The 14,278-nt window shown below is 42.9% G+C and overlaps 1 protein-coding gene across 1 annotated transcript in view; it reads right to left on the bottom strand.

Moving 5' to 3' along the window:
- Positions 1–14,278, bottom strand: part of slc7a2 (solute carrier family 7 member 2) — a 198,697-nt gene that overhangs the window by 46,598 nt on the left and 137,821 nt on the right. The window contains exons 5-6 of the mRNA XM_041191056.1: positions 11,191–11,327; positions 8,964–9,186 (exon numbers count right to left, since the gene is read on the bottom strand). Coding sequence (XP_041046990.1) covers positions 8,964–9,186; positions 11,191–11,327 — 360 coding nt within the window. The remainder of the gene's footprint in view (positions 1–8,963; positions 9,187–11,190; positions 11,328–14,278) is intronic.

Here is a 14,278-nt window from a genome sequence, read left to right as displayed (position 1 = left end):
TTTTATGCTATATGGCTGGGTAAGGGAGGTGGACACGGAACTGCGCAGTCTGCTCATTGCTGTCCCTGCTGTTTCCTCATGGCGAATCAAGCGTGTTTCGGCCAATTGGTAGGCACCAGGCAGGAAGGCGGCCAACTAGCTGCATAAAAGGGAGGCTCTGTGCCCAATTGGATGTTAAGGGTGGGATGTCCAATGGGAGAAGGGTCAGGCTGTGAACTGGAAGTTTGTCACAGCCACCCATTTAAAGGCACTCTGGCACTGGTTTGGTGGCAACTTGAGGAGAGATCCATGTGTTGGAAAAAGGTGTTTGAAAGAAGACTGATAGGAGGACAGAATCCACAGGTGACACTGAAGCATTGGAGCAGCGACAGGTGAGAGCATGTTTCACCATTTTGGTGATCTGCAAAATGACAGGGAGTCTCATTCAGAGCCCTTGTCAGGGAAGAAAGAACATGATCTGTGCATATTTGTCCCATTCCTTTCTGAATAAGAAGTGTTCAGAAAAAGACTCATCATCTATCCTCTAACGCTGTTTGTCTCTCCACAGAGCAGGAAACTCAACCTGTCCTTTCCGGCAGTCTCACATTTGAACCTTCAAGTCTTGGGTCTGGCAGGCCAAATGGAGGCAAGACAAATGGAAGGACCCAGATCAAGGATGGCCCCAAGATTCGACAATGATTCCCTGTGACTCATCCTCCATGCTGTGAATAAGGGATGGCCAGATGAGACCTCCCTGCCAGACCAAAGAAGCCTGGATGGAGGTTGCAGAGGTGATAAGCAGCTACAGGGTCATCCAAAGGACCTGGCTGCAGTGCCACAAGAATTTGAACGACCTCTTACTTTTGGCAAGGATGACTGTACAGCCATTTTGCAGATGGACCTGTATGGGAGGGTGTGAGGGTGTGAAGTGTGTAATTGGCTCATGAGGTGGACAAGGAGCACTAAGCCCGTCATTTAGACTCCTCTGGAGGAGGTGGCTTTGGAGACAGCAGCCAACCAATGGTGCAAGACCACCAGCTGTGGAGAGGCTGGAGGAGGGCCTCAGGCTGGTAAGATTCCAAGGGCCCAAAGCTCTCACCTGGAAGGATTGTGCAGAAGGGGTTGGTGATAAATTGGGAAGTGGGTGGCAAGAGAGCACAGATGTGTTTGACTTTGGTGGCTTGCAGCATTTTGGGAAGAAAGATTCTCTCAATTTTAAAGAGTCATGGATGGCCAAACCCAGCAGCTCACTGATGGTATACTGGGGTGCAAATCATCTTGTCCCTGAGCTCAGGTGCCCAGAGCCAAGATGAGGCAGGGGACAAGATATCTGGAGTCACAGCCAGGTCCTGGTTCCTCTCAGGAAAGCAGGGAGGGACCAAATGGACCTCAGGATGGTGAATAAGCAGCTGCTGTCCCAATTGGGGGGGCGCCTCTCAAGGTGCCTCTGATAGGGCACCCTCTCCTCTGCACCTCTGCCATTGACACTAATGCCTCTGAGTGCCACGGCAACAGATGAGATTCCTGCCAATGTGCAGGAGACTCCCACGTTGCCGGGGCCCTCATAGGCTCGGGCGACCACGGACTCTTGCCGAAGTCCCATGTGACACTGAAGCTTTGGAGCAGCAGCAGGTGAGAGCATGTTTCACCATTCTGGTGACTATTCACACACATCACACCCGCACACCCTCCCATGTATGTTCGTCTGAAAAATGACAATCCCAGGCAAAGGGGCATATGGTCAGCAGCCTGTTTCCAGCACATTGGTGAGGGGGAAGCACCATGCTGTAGTACCTAGAAATGAATTAAGAAAACACATCAGTCACACATGAGTTCACAAGGATGATTGTATAGTGTTTTTTGTTTGCAGATATTTTGCTTTGATTCTGTGTTGCGTGTACTTGCTTTGATTCTATGTTGTGTCTGGTGTCCTTGTTTGGATTTGGATTTTGATGGACTGGCTGCTATCAAGCAAGTTTGTGCTCATATGGGCCTCTCTGAACAGCCTCATTTTGCGCCTCACCATTGGCACATGGCCTTGGTGTTGATATGTGGGAGATACCAAGAAGAGGTGGGTGAGGCAAAGATGTTATCGTATAACAAATTCCATATTTCTAGTCAAATCCTTACATTATAAGAGACTCCCATGTCTCTTTGCCATCCAAAGCCTGTTGCACATTAACTTCTGCTCCTGGCTGGCATGGCTCGTCCTTGTCCTTAGACTCGTCCTGAGACTCATTGTCAGAGGATGTGGCTCACTCCATTAGGTCATCCTCTGCCAAGGTCTCCCCTCTCTGGAGCACCAGGTTGTGTAAGGTGCAGCAGATCATGACAATGAGTGAGCCATGAGCTAGAGAATATTGCAGAAAGCCACCTTCACGGTCCAAGTATCGAAATTCATTTGATGATCCTAGTAGATGTGTGGCTCACATTGTACTACATTTCAGCCTCTGTACACTGGGATCATGAGCCATCTCTTCATCAGGTATCCTTTGTCTCCAAGAAACCAACCATCCAAAGGTTCTGGTGGGCAGAACTGGCACCTGGGAATGCCCAAGGATGTACCAGTCCCAGGATAGCAGATTCAATTTTAAAAATCTAGAATATAAAACTAGGGCTGAACTTTACATACCATTGCGGTGGGCAGGAGTCCGATGCAGGGGAGAACGGTTCGCCGAATCCCGCCCCTACTTTGGATAAAGTTGGAATAATATGCTAATCGGCCTATTAACAGATGCCGAGTGTATTCTTGGCCAACATGGGTTCCTGAGGGTAGGCTGCTCGACTATTGTGTAGTGGAGGGTGGGACATTTGGCTACTATCCTGGCAGGCCATGAACCAGGAGGAGGTCATGGCTACTCATTTAAAGGGGCCCCTGGCACAGGACATTGTGAGCTGCCCCAGGGCTGAAAGCAGTCATGAGCAAAGAAGAATTTATTGCTGCTGATATAAATTTTAATTTGCCACAGTGCACCGAGGGACAGGGAACTGTTTAGAGCCCCTCGGGCTGTGCAGCTCAAAATGAATGTCTGCAAATGATTGTAATATTCATTTATTGTATTGATGCACCTCGTGATTCATGTTGTAAAAGTTGAACCTGATTGTACCTTTGTGATGGTGATTTTGAAATGGTTTGGTATGTTCTTCCAGATATTTTATGAATAAAGTATATTTTTCCAAAAAAAAGATTTTGATTCATTCACACAGGTGAGTACCGATTTAGATGTGTTAGTGTATTTAATTATCTATGAGTAGATTAATGGAATTGTGGCAGGCTGAAGAAAGCTGAATGCACTTCAAGCATAAGCCTCATGATTGCAGGGATATCTTGAGAATCAGGCTTCAACATCTTCCCGTGTCTCCTCAGATGGCGGAGAGAAGGTAGAGAGCTGCTGACCAGTGCAGAAGGAAAAGGATGGCTCTAAGGTTCAATGACACCTCCCTGCAAGCCCTCCCCCAGGCTGTAAGTACCAGGTGGGAGGCCCTAATGCCAGCTGATGCTAAGAGGAGACTCCAAGGCTGACCGAAGTGGCCTGCATGGAGGTCGCAGTGGAGGCCAATAGCCCTGGGGCCATCAGAAGGATTTCTCATGGCATTTTCAACTCCTGCCAGGCAGGGACACTAAATTTGGCGTGATGGAAAAAGTCAGTTTCTCGCTGGCGGGAATTTGGTTTGGAATTTTGTTCTCTCGACTTTGATACCAGGTTAAAGGCGGTCGAGTTTTCCGCTGATCTGTGTTGGGAACCATATTTGCATCTCATGATGCTCATTAAAAGGCCAACCCACTGGAATTACATTCCCCTCGAATTTAAGTACCCAGTGAATAATTAGAACAGCCTGTTACCCGACTGTGTATAAGTGACATGCACCTGGCGAGCTTCACATTAATGACTTTGAGGTCAGTAGATGCTGCTTTTGCATACCTTTAAGAGAGTTGCAGCGAGATTTTGGTTGCCTATATCACAAGCTGCACCAAGCCTGGGCATGGGAAGCAATACCAGTGGGGAGGGGGGAGACGGAAGCAGGACTGGGGAGGAGGTTGGAGCATGAGAGGGGTGGGGGATAAACTGAGGCAGGACTAGTGGGTGGTCAAAGAACAAAGTGGAGTACTGAAAGACTGGCTTGGGGCAAGAGTATCCAAGGAAGAGTCCGAGATTGTCCTTGGGCTGAGGCCACACTGTTGGAAACATATTGAAGAGACTATCCTGGGGCTATGCGGGCCATGTTAGAGGGCTCTGCATGGCACACATGTCTTGGTCCCAGTCTTGGGCAGGTGAAGGCCTCTCTGGGTAGTGACAGTTGTGCACAGTATGGTATGTAGGATGTGGGCAGTCACCTAAGGAATTTGGTCCTGGGGTTAGAGACATGGTACCGTGATGCAGAGGGCACAGTCACATTCAGGGGTGGCATCTGTATCCTGTAAGCCAGTAGCTGAAAAGTCATGGGTGGGTATTGGATGGTATCATGTGGGGGTTTGGGGAGGGGTGAGAAGGTCCCAAAAAGTCAGGGTGCATGTGGCCTTGAGATGAGGAGAGGTCAGGTCGACGAAGGGTATGGGGACATAAGACCTTAAGAAATAGGAGCAGGAGTAGACCATGCGGCCCATCGAGCCTGCTCTGCCATTCAATATGATCATGACTGATCTTGGGCTTCAACTCCATTTTCCTGCCTGCTCCCCATATCTCTTAATTTCTTGAGACACCAAAAATCTGTCTTTCCCAGCCTTAAATGTATTCAATGAGGGAGGATCCAGAACCCTCTGGGGTAGAGAATTCCAAAGATTCTCAACCTTTTGAGTGAAGAAATTTCTCCTCATCTCAGACAAGAGGAGAAACATAAATGAGTCCCGAGGAAGTGTAAATGACAACAGCAAAATAATTACTGACAGTTGCTGTCCAGAAAAAAATGGTAATGATTATGATGGGAAATCGATGAACTTAAGTGTTAAGTCCAGAAGGCTGTAAAGTGCCTCATCAAAAGATGAGATGCTATTCCTTGAACTTCTGTTGAGTTTAATTCAAATAGTGAAGGAGCCCATGCATAGAGAGATCTGAGTGGCAGTGGCTTGGAAAATGAGAATTCAAATTTTAAATTAGACCCAGCAAAGAATTAACACGCTGACCATCTGACAATTTTGTTCTACATTTGCTTGTTTAACACAAATTCCCCCTTTACTTTCCTTCTTCCATCCATCCATAAAATCTCACCTGCAACCACACCTGATGACATTGTAGCAACAGCTGGAGTCTTCGTCTTAGAATTGATGTGGGCTAAAACTTTGAAAAGCAACCCATCTTCAGCCATAGCATAGATTACACGGGGCATGGGGAAAATGGAACCAAGTAGACTGAATGAAGAGCAAAGACATGCAGAATGTCGCAAATCAGAGTCACAGCCAGTATGCAGTAAATTGACATTCACTTTAGGGCTCTACATAAACTCCCAAATTCTCCTTGTCCAGGGGGCAGTGGTTTGTAAAATCCACATAGCTCTTCACCCCCCCAAATAAAATGACAAGTGTTTTAAAAATTATCATAGAATAGATTTACAAACTCAAAATATCACGTTGATTTCCATCAATACCCCAGTGGGTGGCACACTGCCTGGTGTATTACTCAGACACATAAAGCAGCATATTCCAATTTCATTGCCAGCCTATATTAAGATTCCGGGCTATGGTATCGGGGAGGAGGGTGGGGTGGGTGGATTAAAAAAGCATTCAGGGAATTCTACAGAAAGTGGGCGTGCACACAGACATCAGGTGGCAACATTATTGTGTTTGAATATGTTGACACCTCTGCAGAAGTAGTTCATGTGCAACACTCATGTTTAGGCTTACACATAAAGAATGATTACTTAGCCAAGGTGCAGGAGGCTTTCCTTTTAGGTTTATATCCTAGAAATAATCTGCAGTTTCAAGAGAGGAGGGCAAGAACTGAGGAATTAAAACAGATAATAAAATACATGACTAACTGAATTTTCTCTTGCTGTAACTTCAGCAGAATCTCTGGAGAAACCACTTTGAGCCATTAATGCCATTTTTCCAGCAGTTCCACCAAAATTATAGTTGGAAATCAGGAGACCCCCAACAATACTGTGCACCTCAGTTCATAGTGTTGTTTCTATGGACGAGTTGGAGGATCAGAAATGCAATGATGTTTAGAGTAGATTAATCAAGGACTTAAACTTCCTTGTCCTTGCTGAATCTCTAATTCACCAACAACAATGATATGCCCACTGTCATAGGCCTTCACCAATGCTGCCTGCAAGGAGTTATACAAGTGATTCCAGAGCAACTCCACCCATGCCATTGTAACTCAGAACTATGACTTTTTCCTGACTTTAAGATGGGATTTCAGAACAGATTTTTTTGCTGAAGTAGGTAGTGTTAATGTTCGATTGTATTCAACCGGTCGAGCATGCTAGACAAAATTTAGTTGGTCAAACATGATTTGTGTTTACGCTATCAAACAGGAAACAGTTATGTAGAGTCCTACAGTGTAATCACGTAATAAAAATTAGCTTGATTTGATTTTATTTAGCTGTGAAGATAGAAAAATGTAGAGTTAGGCATGCCAAGAAGTTTTGGAGACTGTTTTCTCCTTCACCATTTCACAACAAGCAAACATTTTATATTGAATGTTTCCACAAAAATTGCAATTTGTATTGCATACTAATTAATTGGGTAGTGGATTTTTATCTTTCACTGACAGATTATGTAAACTCTGCATTGGTGGAAAGCTAACAATTATATACTCAACTCTATTTTCTTTTCCACTGGAGGTCAATGGAATGGAAAAATCAGGCAGGGTGTATAACTGAAGGCAACACCACAACCCTTAGATTACCACCTGGCAGTGAAAATTAAGGTCTACCGCAGGGCATTTTAAACACCACCAATGGGTAGACAAACTCCAGGGCAATGTCTGCCTCTCTCTCAAGACCACTGCCTCAACATGATAAATGCTCCCATGAACTCTGTTACACATTCACAACTTCACAAACCACTAACTGGGTGCACAGAAACAAGCCAAGTATTTGACCCTGACAATTTGGATGGGAAACCTGTGTCAACAGGAAGTGACAGTAGTCCTGTCAGCCTGCTCCCTGCTGTGGGGGAAACAGTGACTGCCTGGTGATCTCCACACTACGAGCTTCAAGTAGTGACATTTTTTTTATTCGTTCATGGGAGGTGAGAGTTGTTGGCTAGGCCAACATTTATTGCCCATTCCTAATTGCCCTGGAGAAGGTGGTGGTGAGCTGCCTTCTTGAACTGCTGCAGTTCATGTGGTGTAAGTACATCCACAGTGCTGTTAAGGAGGGAGTTCCACGATTTTGACCCAGCGAGAGTGAAGGAAGGGGAGAGCATTACAGGGATGGGAAAACCACTGCAGCAAGGCAATGTCATTTCAACATCTGGAAAATCACAGAAAATCTGTTCAACACTGAATGAAAAGGTGTATATTGTTGGCAGTCTTCCATCTCGTAAGATGATATTTTGCACCATAGTGGTCAACTCTGTGTTAAGCATCGCCTGGTGTAGCTCAGGAGCCCCTCTCTGGCATAGTGTAAACAGGAGCCTGATCTCCTGCTGCCCATTTTACATGACATTCCGACAGAAAAGGAGTGGTTGAGTAGATGGATAGGTGCTGAAGTATTCTGGCGAATGGAATGCCAAAAAGTGAATAGTTGGAAGTTTGAAGCTGTAGTGGTAAGTGACTTGGGGAAGTATGTAGTGCAGCAGTGGATGCAGAAGGGAGCAGGATGGAAGAAGTTTGGGGTCGTGGGAAGCGAAGCATACAAGGAGATATCCTTGCCCGTAATTATGACCATGGTATGATGGAGACTCTGAGGTAGAAAAGGTTTGAGCATGTTGCTTTGTGACATAATTTGAAGCGACAAAATAGGCAGGGGCCAGGACCAAAGATGGTGCTGCTGAAATCACAGTTGGGTGGCGGCATCCTTTTAATGTGCGCTTGGGGCAGAATTGTGAAACATATGAATTTATAATCATCCAAAACAAATTAGTTTTGCAATAAATCCTCATTCTTCTTGATAGAATGAGACTTGGAAGCAAGAGTTAAGAAGATTAATTCTAGGCATGAGAGATTTAGCAGCTGAAAACACAGGCGCCAATTTAGGAGCAATGAAGAATGCTAAAGAGGTCAGAATTGTAGTAACACGCAAATCACAGAGGGTTGAAGGGATTGGAAGAGGTCACAAAGATAGGCAAGGTTGTGGGGTCTGCGGCAGGTTAATGAGGTTGGTAAGGGGTGCAGAAAGTATCAGAGATAGGGAGGTACAGGAGGGCACCCCACGGATTATGTCAGGTGGCTGTGTGTGGTGCCCATTGTTGACTCGGTTGCACCATTTGGTGGCCTCTTCTGTCTCTCCACAGCTAAAAAAATTATCAGATTTTGAAATTCATGCATGATCTTTCTGGCATCAGCACACCATGCACAGTGATGTCATCAGCGTATGCACAAAGTGGTCTTGGCAGGCTGGGTGCAGCAGTGACAACACTGGATGTCAGCTCATGAGTGGAGCAGTACTCATACGCAGAAGCGCTGTTGGCGGCTATCTTGCGTTGGCAGGAATTAGTGAGTAGAAAATGGGTAGTCATAAATATGACTAGGACAATTATATGGAAGGAAAGGTTGAGGGACGATAGGAGGGTTGTTAAATCAAATGGATTTAAGTACAGTGCTGAGGCAAGAAAGAAGGGAGGATATGGTGGTGAGAGTGGCAGTAGAAGGGTAGAAGTTAAGATGTGCTAACTGTCACACTTACCATTAAATGCAAACTTTAGGGATGACCCCTTTCCTCACTAAATAACCATCACAATTTTAAGATGATCACTTATTAAATAACTTCAACTTGATGAAGTACGCAAAAGTTCTGAATCTAATGTTTGCTTGTATGAATTCTACACAATAAAGCTTTCCAATTGGTCTGTTCTGAAAGAAATCTGATTTTTTTCATACCTTGTTGATAGTGCACAAAGGGATCCCACTGCCACCAGGTATTTTGCAGGACCCCAGTCAACATATTCAAAGGCAACAGGAAGTGGGCTTCTTGCATCCAGCAGGTAGTAAGGCATCATGAGGGTCAGTGCTGCTGAAACTCCGAAGTATGCCAGGAAGCAAACCAAAAGGGAAGTCACAATTCCTATGGGAATAGCCTTTTGGGGATTTTTCACCTCTTCACCTGGAATGGCAGCAAAGAACATTGTATGGTTCAAATGCAAAAAGTTGCTGATGCAAGATGAGCTTTGTCAGATAAGTTGATGACAGAAAACACAGACCCAGGAAATTCCTCAGAACTGCTCCTGCTTTGCTTATATCAGATGATTAATTTTTGATCTCAATCGTGCTGTCACTCAGATGATGAAGAGGGTTTTACTACTTGTGTTTGGACCAAAAGAGGGAGAAGGCAACATGAAAAAGGGAGAGAAATAAAAAAAAGGTTTAGCTACTTTGTAGACCACACAATATTCAACCAAAGGTCTGGGAGCAGAACATTTGAATATTCCATCAGTTGGGGAATGGTACTTGAAAGGCTATAGAAGGGGTAGCAAATAATATAATAGGGCCAAGTATAATGATATTTGGAACATAAATTAACCATCAATACATTTTATGTCAGAATTGAATTATATCCAAAAGCAATAAAATAGTTAATAAATAAGTCGATGCAAAACATTAAGTAGTTCATACTTTGGTATGGAAGCAACACAAAAAAAATTCTAAGGGACATACATTTGCACAGTAACAGTAAATCAAATTTTGTGCTAATCACAATTCACATTCTAAGACAGATCATAGTAACATACTCCAGAATTGGAAGTACTGAACATTAAAATTTCTTGAATTTTCTTCATAATTTAAGAAGCAAAATTAAAATGCATTTTGCATGTTATTCTGTGTGCAATCACCTTTGTTTGCCAAAACTGTAAAACTGAACATCTCTGAGAAATGTGTTTGTGCTGTCTTGATTCAGTTCTTAATGGATGTCAACACAGAATAATAACACCACCCATAAGTTGCCATAACTTGACGTGGTGAGAGGGTAATTTCATTGCTTAGCACACTGGTTGACATGTTTATAGAAGATTGCTTTGTATATTATTTAACACAGTAAATACCCATTTAAAATAAACAAGTTAACAGCTGCACTAAAATAGTGCGCAATGCAATTTCATGCAAGGATAGTAATCAGTATGCTAGCAGGAGAAATCAAACTCCTAGATTACAAGGCCAAAACTATGACTATGGTTTGTGAAATGAAAGAAGAAAATCAGGCTTGTGTAGCAGCATACTCACTTGATATAAGAGCTAAGCATATTGTTGGGGCAGAATTGAAACTTTAGTTTGAACATGTTCTGATTTGCACTTGATAATGACAATGAATGGCAGAAAAGGAAAAGCATTTAATGCCCTAACACTAATCTCAATCCTCTTAATAAACACAAAAGTCGACGAAGAAAATAATTATGGGACCAAGCCTAGAGTTTTAAATCCACATAGAAGGTCTCTTTAATGGGATAGCAACTGAAATTATGATTGTCAGTTATAGTTCCAAATTGCATAGGGTAACTGGGGACAAATTGCAAGGGAAATTTAATTCTTTCAGTAGGGAGCCACACTTAAAGGGTTCACAAATTAGAGAAGCATTGGTATGGTGTTACAGTCCAATATCTGATCCATGCTCACTGTGTGCAAGCTTCTGCCTGAAACTTGCTGGTCTTGCAGTGCAAAGAGTTGCAGACTGGCACATTCCAAGGTCCAGGACACACGCTGAGAGACGCACTGAAGCTTGGAGCAGCCGCCACAGAGGCACAATGGGGAAAGGTCAATATTTAACGCCTTTCTGCCATAGTACACCGAGGGGCTGGAAGCTGCGTAGAACCCCTCGGGTCGTAGGCCTGACATGGAATGTGCATTATGAATATCAAGAATATTTAAATTATATTGAGGCATCTCAGAGTAGAACACACTGTATGGAGAAAAGTTGAATTTTATTGCACTCTAAAATTTTCAACTCAAAATGTTTTGTAATGTACTTTTACAAATTTTATGAATAATGTATATTTTTTGGGGGAAAAATGTGTTCAAATGCAAATAGTGTGCGAATCACTACAGATGGCAGGTTGGTTGCTGCATAAACCATCAGACCAAATTCCACAGTGATTAATATATCCATGATCCTTACCTGTAGTAGCAATACAGTCAAACCCAACAAAAGCATAAAAGCAGGTAGCAGCACCAGCCAATGTTCCAGCTAATCCATATGGTGTAAAACCACCCATACCATAATTGCTGGTGACATTCTCTGAAGATGACAGATTGCTACAAAACAGAGGGAAAGGGAAAAAAGTACATTATATTTACAGACACATTCAACTTTCATTTACTCATTCAACATCATTTTGAAAAAATGTTCTAATGCATGATATTTAGCCAACTTCACAGATGTATGAAAACAGGGTTTCCTTTTTCTTAAAAGAATTCAACATACAGAATGCTGTGGCAACAACAGAAATTAATGTACTGTACAGAGCCAAACTTTCTATTAAGACATAATCAATATGCTTTACTAGTCATTTTCTACAGATTGTTATTTGAGTCTGTTTTATGTAACAATGCAATTAATAAATTGCCACTTATTACCTTTTTAAAATTATATTTTCTATTGATATAATATTGAAATTAAACTATACAGTTCTAAATGCTGAGTTGCAAAAATAATTAGCACAGTTAATTGAATAATATACAGATACATCATAAAAGTCTGTTTCTCTCTACCTTGCAAAATCTGCTCAAAACTACACAAATATACCAATATGATACTTTAATCAAAATCAAAACACTTGGGGCGGAATTTTATGGCCCCTCTCGGCAGCAGGATTTTCTGTTCCTGCCGAAGTCAATGGACTTTTGAACAGCTCGTCGCATTGCACTACCCTGACGCGCACACCCCCCCGCCACCCCCGGCGACAGGGCAGTAAAATTCCACCCTAGGAGATGCTTGGAGAGTTTTTCCTACAACGTGTAAGGAGTTTTAGTTTTAGGGAAACAAACTCAACTGGTTTGCATTTCATGCTTAGGTGTTAGCACTCTTGCCTCTGAGTCAGAAGATTGTGGAGTCAAGTCCTTCCAGAGACTTGAGCACAAAAATCTAGGCTGCCATTCCAGTGTAGTTCGAAGGCAGTGCTGCATTGTTAAGAAGTGCAGTCTTTTGGATGAGACGTTAAATAGAGGCCCACTTGCCCTCTCAGGTGGGTGTAAAAGATCTCATGGCATTATTTTGAAGAAAAGCAGGGGAGTTATCCCTGATATCTTGGCCAATATTTATTCCTTAATCAATATCATAAAAAATACAGATTATCTGGTTATTATCAGATTGCTGTTTGTGAGAGTTGTTGTGCACAAATTAACAACCACTTTCCTAGATCACAACAGTAACTACACTTCAAAGCACTTCATTCGCTGTAAAGCTGTTTGGGACTTCCTGACATCATGAAAGATGATAAGAAATAGGAGCAGGAGTAGGCCATTTGGTCCATCCAGCTTGTTCCGCCATTCACTAAGATCATGGCTGATGTGATTGTGGTCTAAATTCCACTTTTCTACCTGATCCCCAGAACCCTCAACTGCCTTGTTAAGATCAAAAATGTGTCTAACTTGGCCATATCTAATGATCCAGTTTTCCACTTTCTCTGTGGAAGAGAATTCCAAAGACTGACAACTCTCTGAGAGAAGAAATTCCTCCTCATCCCTGTCTTAAATGTGACACCACTTATTTTTAAACAGCGTCCCGTTGTAATAGATTCTCCCACAACAGAAAACACCCTCCCAGCATTTACGTTGTCAAGCTCCCTCAGAACCTTTTTTGTTTCAATGAGATCACCTCCCATGCTTCTAAACTCTAATAAGTATAGCTCAACCTGCTCAACTGTTCTTCATAAGATAATTCCTTCATCCCAGGAATCAGCTTAGCAAACCTTCTCCAAACTGCTTCCAATGCAAATATATTCGTCCTTAAGTAAGGAGACCGAAACTGTACACATTGCTCTAGGTTAGGTTTCCCCAATGCCTTGTATAGTTCTAGAAAGATTTCCCTACTTTTATACTCCATCCTCCTTGCAATAAAGGCCAACATTCCATTGTTTCTTCCTAATTATTTGCTTTACCTGCATGTTAACTTTTTGTGATTCATGTATGAGGACACACAAATCCCTCGTAACATTTGTAGCAATATGCAGTTTCAAGCAATTTAAACATTATTCTGCTTTCCTATTCTTCCTGCCAAAGTGGACAAGTTCACATTTTCCCACATTATATTCCATCTGCCCACTTACTTAACCTATCCATATCCCTTGGCAGACTCTTTGTATCCTCCTTGCAACTTGCTGTACTACCTATCTTTGTATTGTCAGCATATTTCACTATAATACAGTCGATCTCTTCATCCAATTCATTAATAATTATAAATAGTTGAATCCCCAGCATTGATTACCAACAGTTTGCCAACCTGAAAATGACCCATTTATCCCGACTCTGTTTAGCCAATCTATTCATGCGAAAAATCACCCCCAACCCCATGAGCTTTTTAAGAACATAGCAACATAGGAGCAGGAGTAGGCCATTCAGCCCCTCAAGCCTGCTCTACCATTCAACTAGATCATGGCTGATCATCTACCTCAAAGCCAATTTCCCACACTATTGCCCATATCTCGATGTCACTATTATCTAGAAATCTATTGATCTCTGTCTCGAACATGTTCAATGACTGAGCTTCCACAGTCCTCTGGGGTAGAAAATTCCAAAGATTCACCACCCTCTGAGTGAAAAAATTCCTTTGCATCTCATTCCTAATTGGCTTGCCCCTTATTCTGAGACGATGTCCCCTGGTTCTAGACCTCCCAGCCAGGGGAAACATTCTTCCTGCATCAATTCTGTACAGCCCCTTAAGAATTTTCTAAGTTTCAATGAGACCATCTGTCATTCTTCTAAACTCTAAAAAAAAATACAGGCCCAGTCTCCTTTCTCTCCCTTGTAAGACAGTCCTGCCATCCCAGGAGTTAGTCTGCTGAGTCTCTGCTGCACTCCCTCTATGGCAAGTGTATCCTTCCTTAGATAAGGTGACCCAAACTGTACACAATACTCCAGGTGCAGTCTAAACAATGTTTTAGACAATTGAAGCAAGATATCTTTACTCCTGGGACTCAAATCCTCATGCAATAAAGGCCTACATACCATTTGCCTTCCATATTGCTTGCTGCATCTGCATGCTAGCT

Source organism: Carcharodon carcharias, chromosome 1 (genome assembly GCF_017639515.1).
Source record: "Carcharodon carcharias isolate sCarCar2 chromosome 1, sCarCar2.pri, whole genome shotgun sequence".
Classification (NCBI taxonomy): Eukaryota; Metazoa; Chordata; class Chondrichthyes; order Lamniformes; family Lamnidae; genus Carcharodon; species Carcharodon carcharias.
The sequence above is the reverse complement of the archived record's forward strand: the minus strand, read 5'-3'. Positions and strand labels throughout refer to the sequence as shown.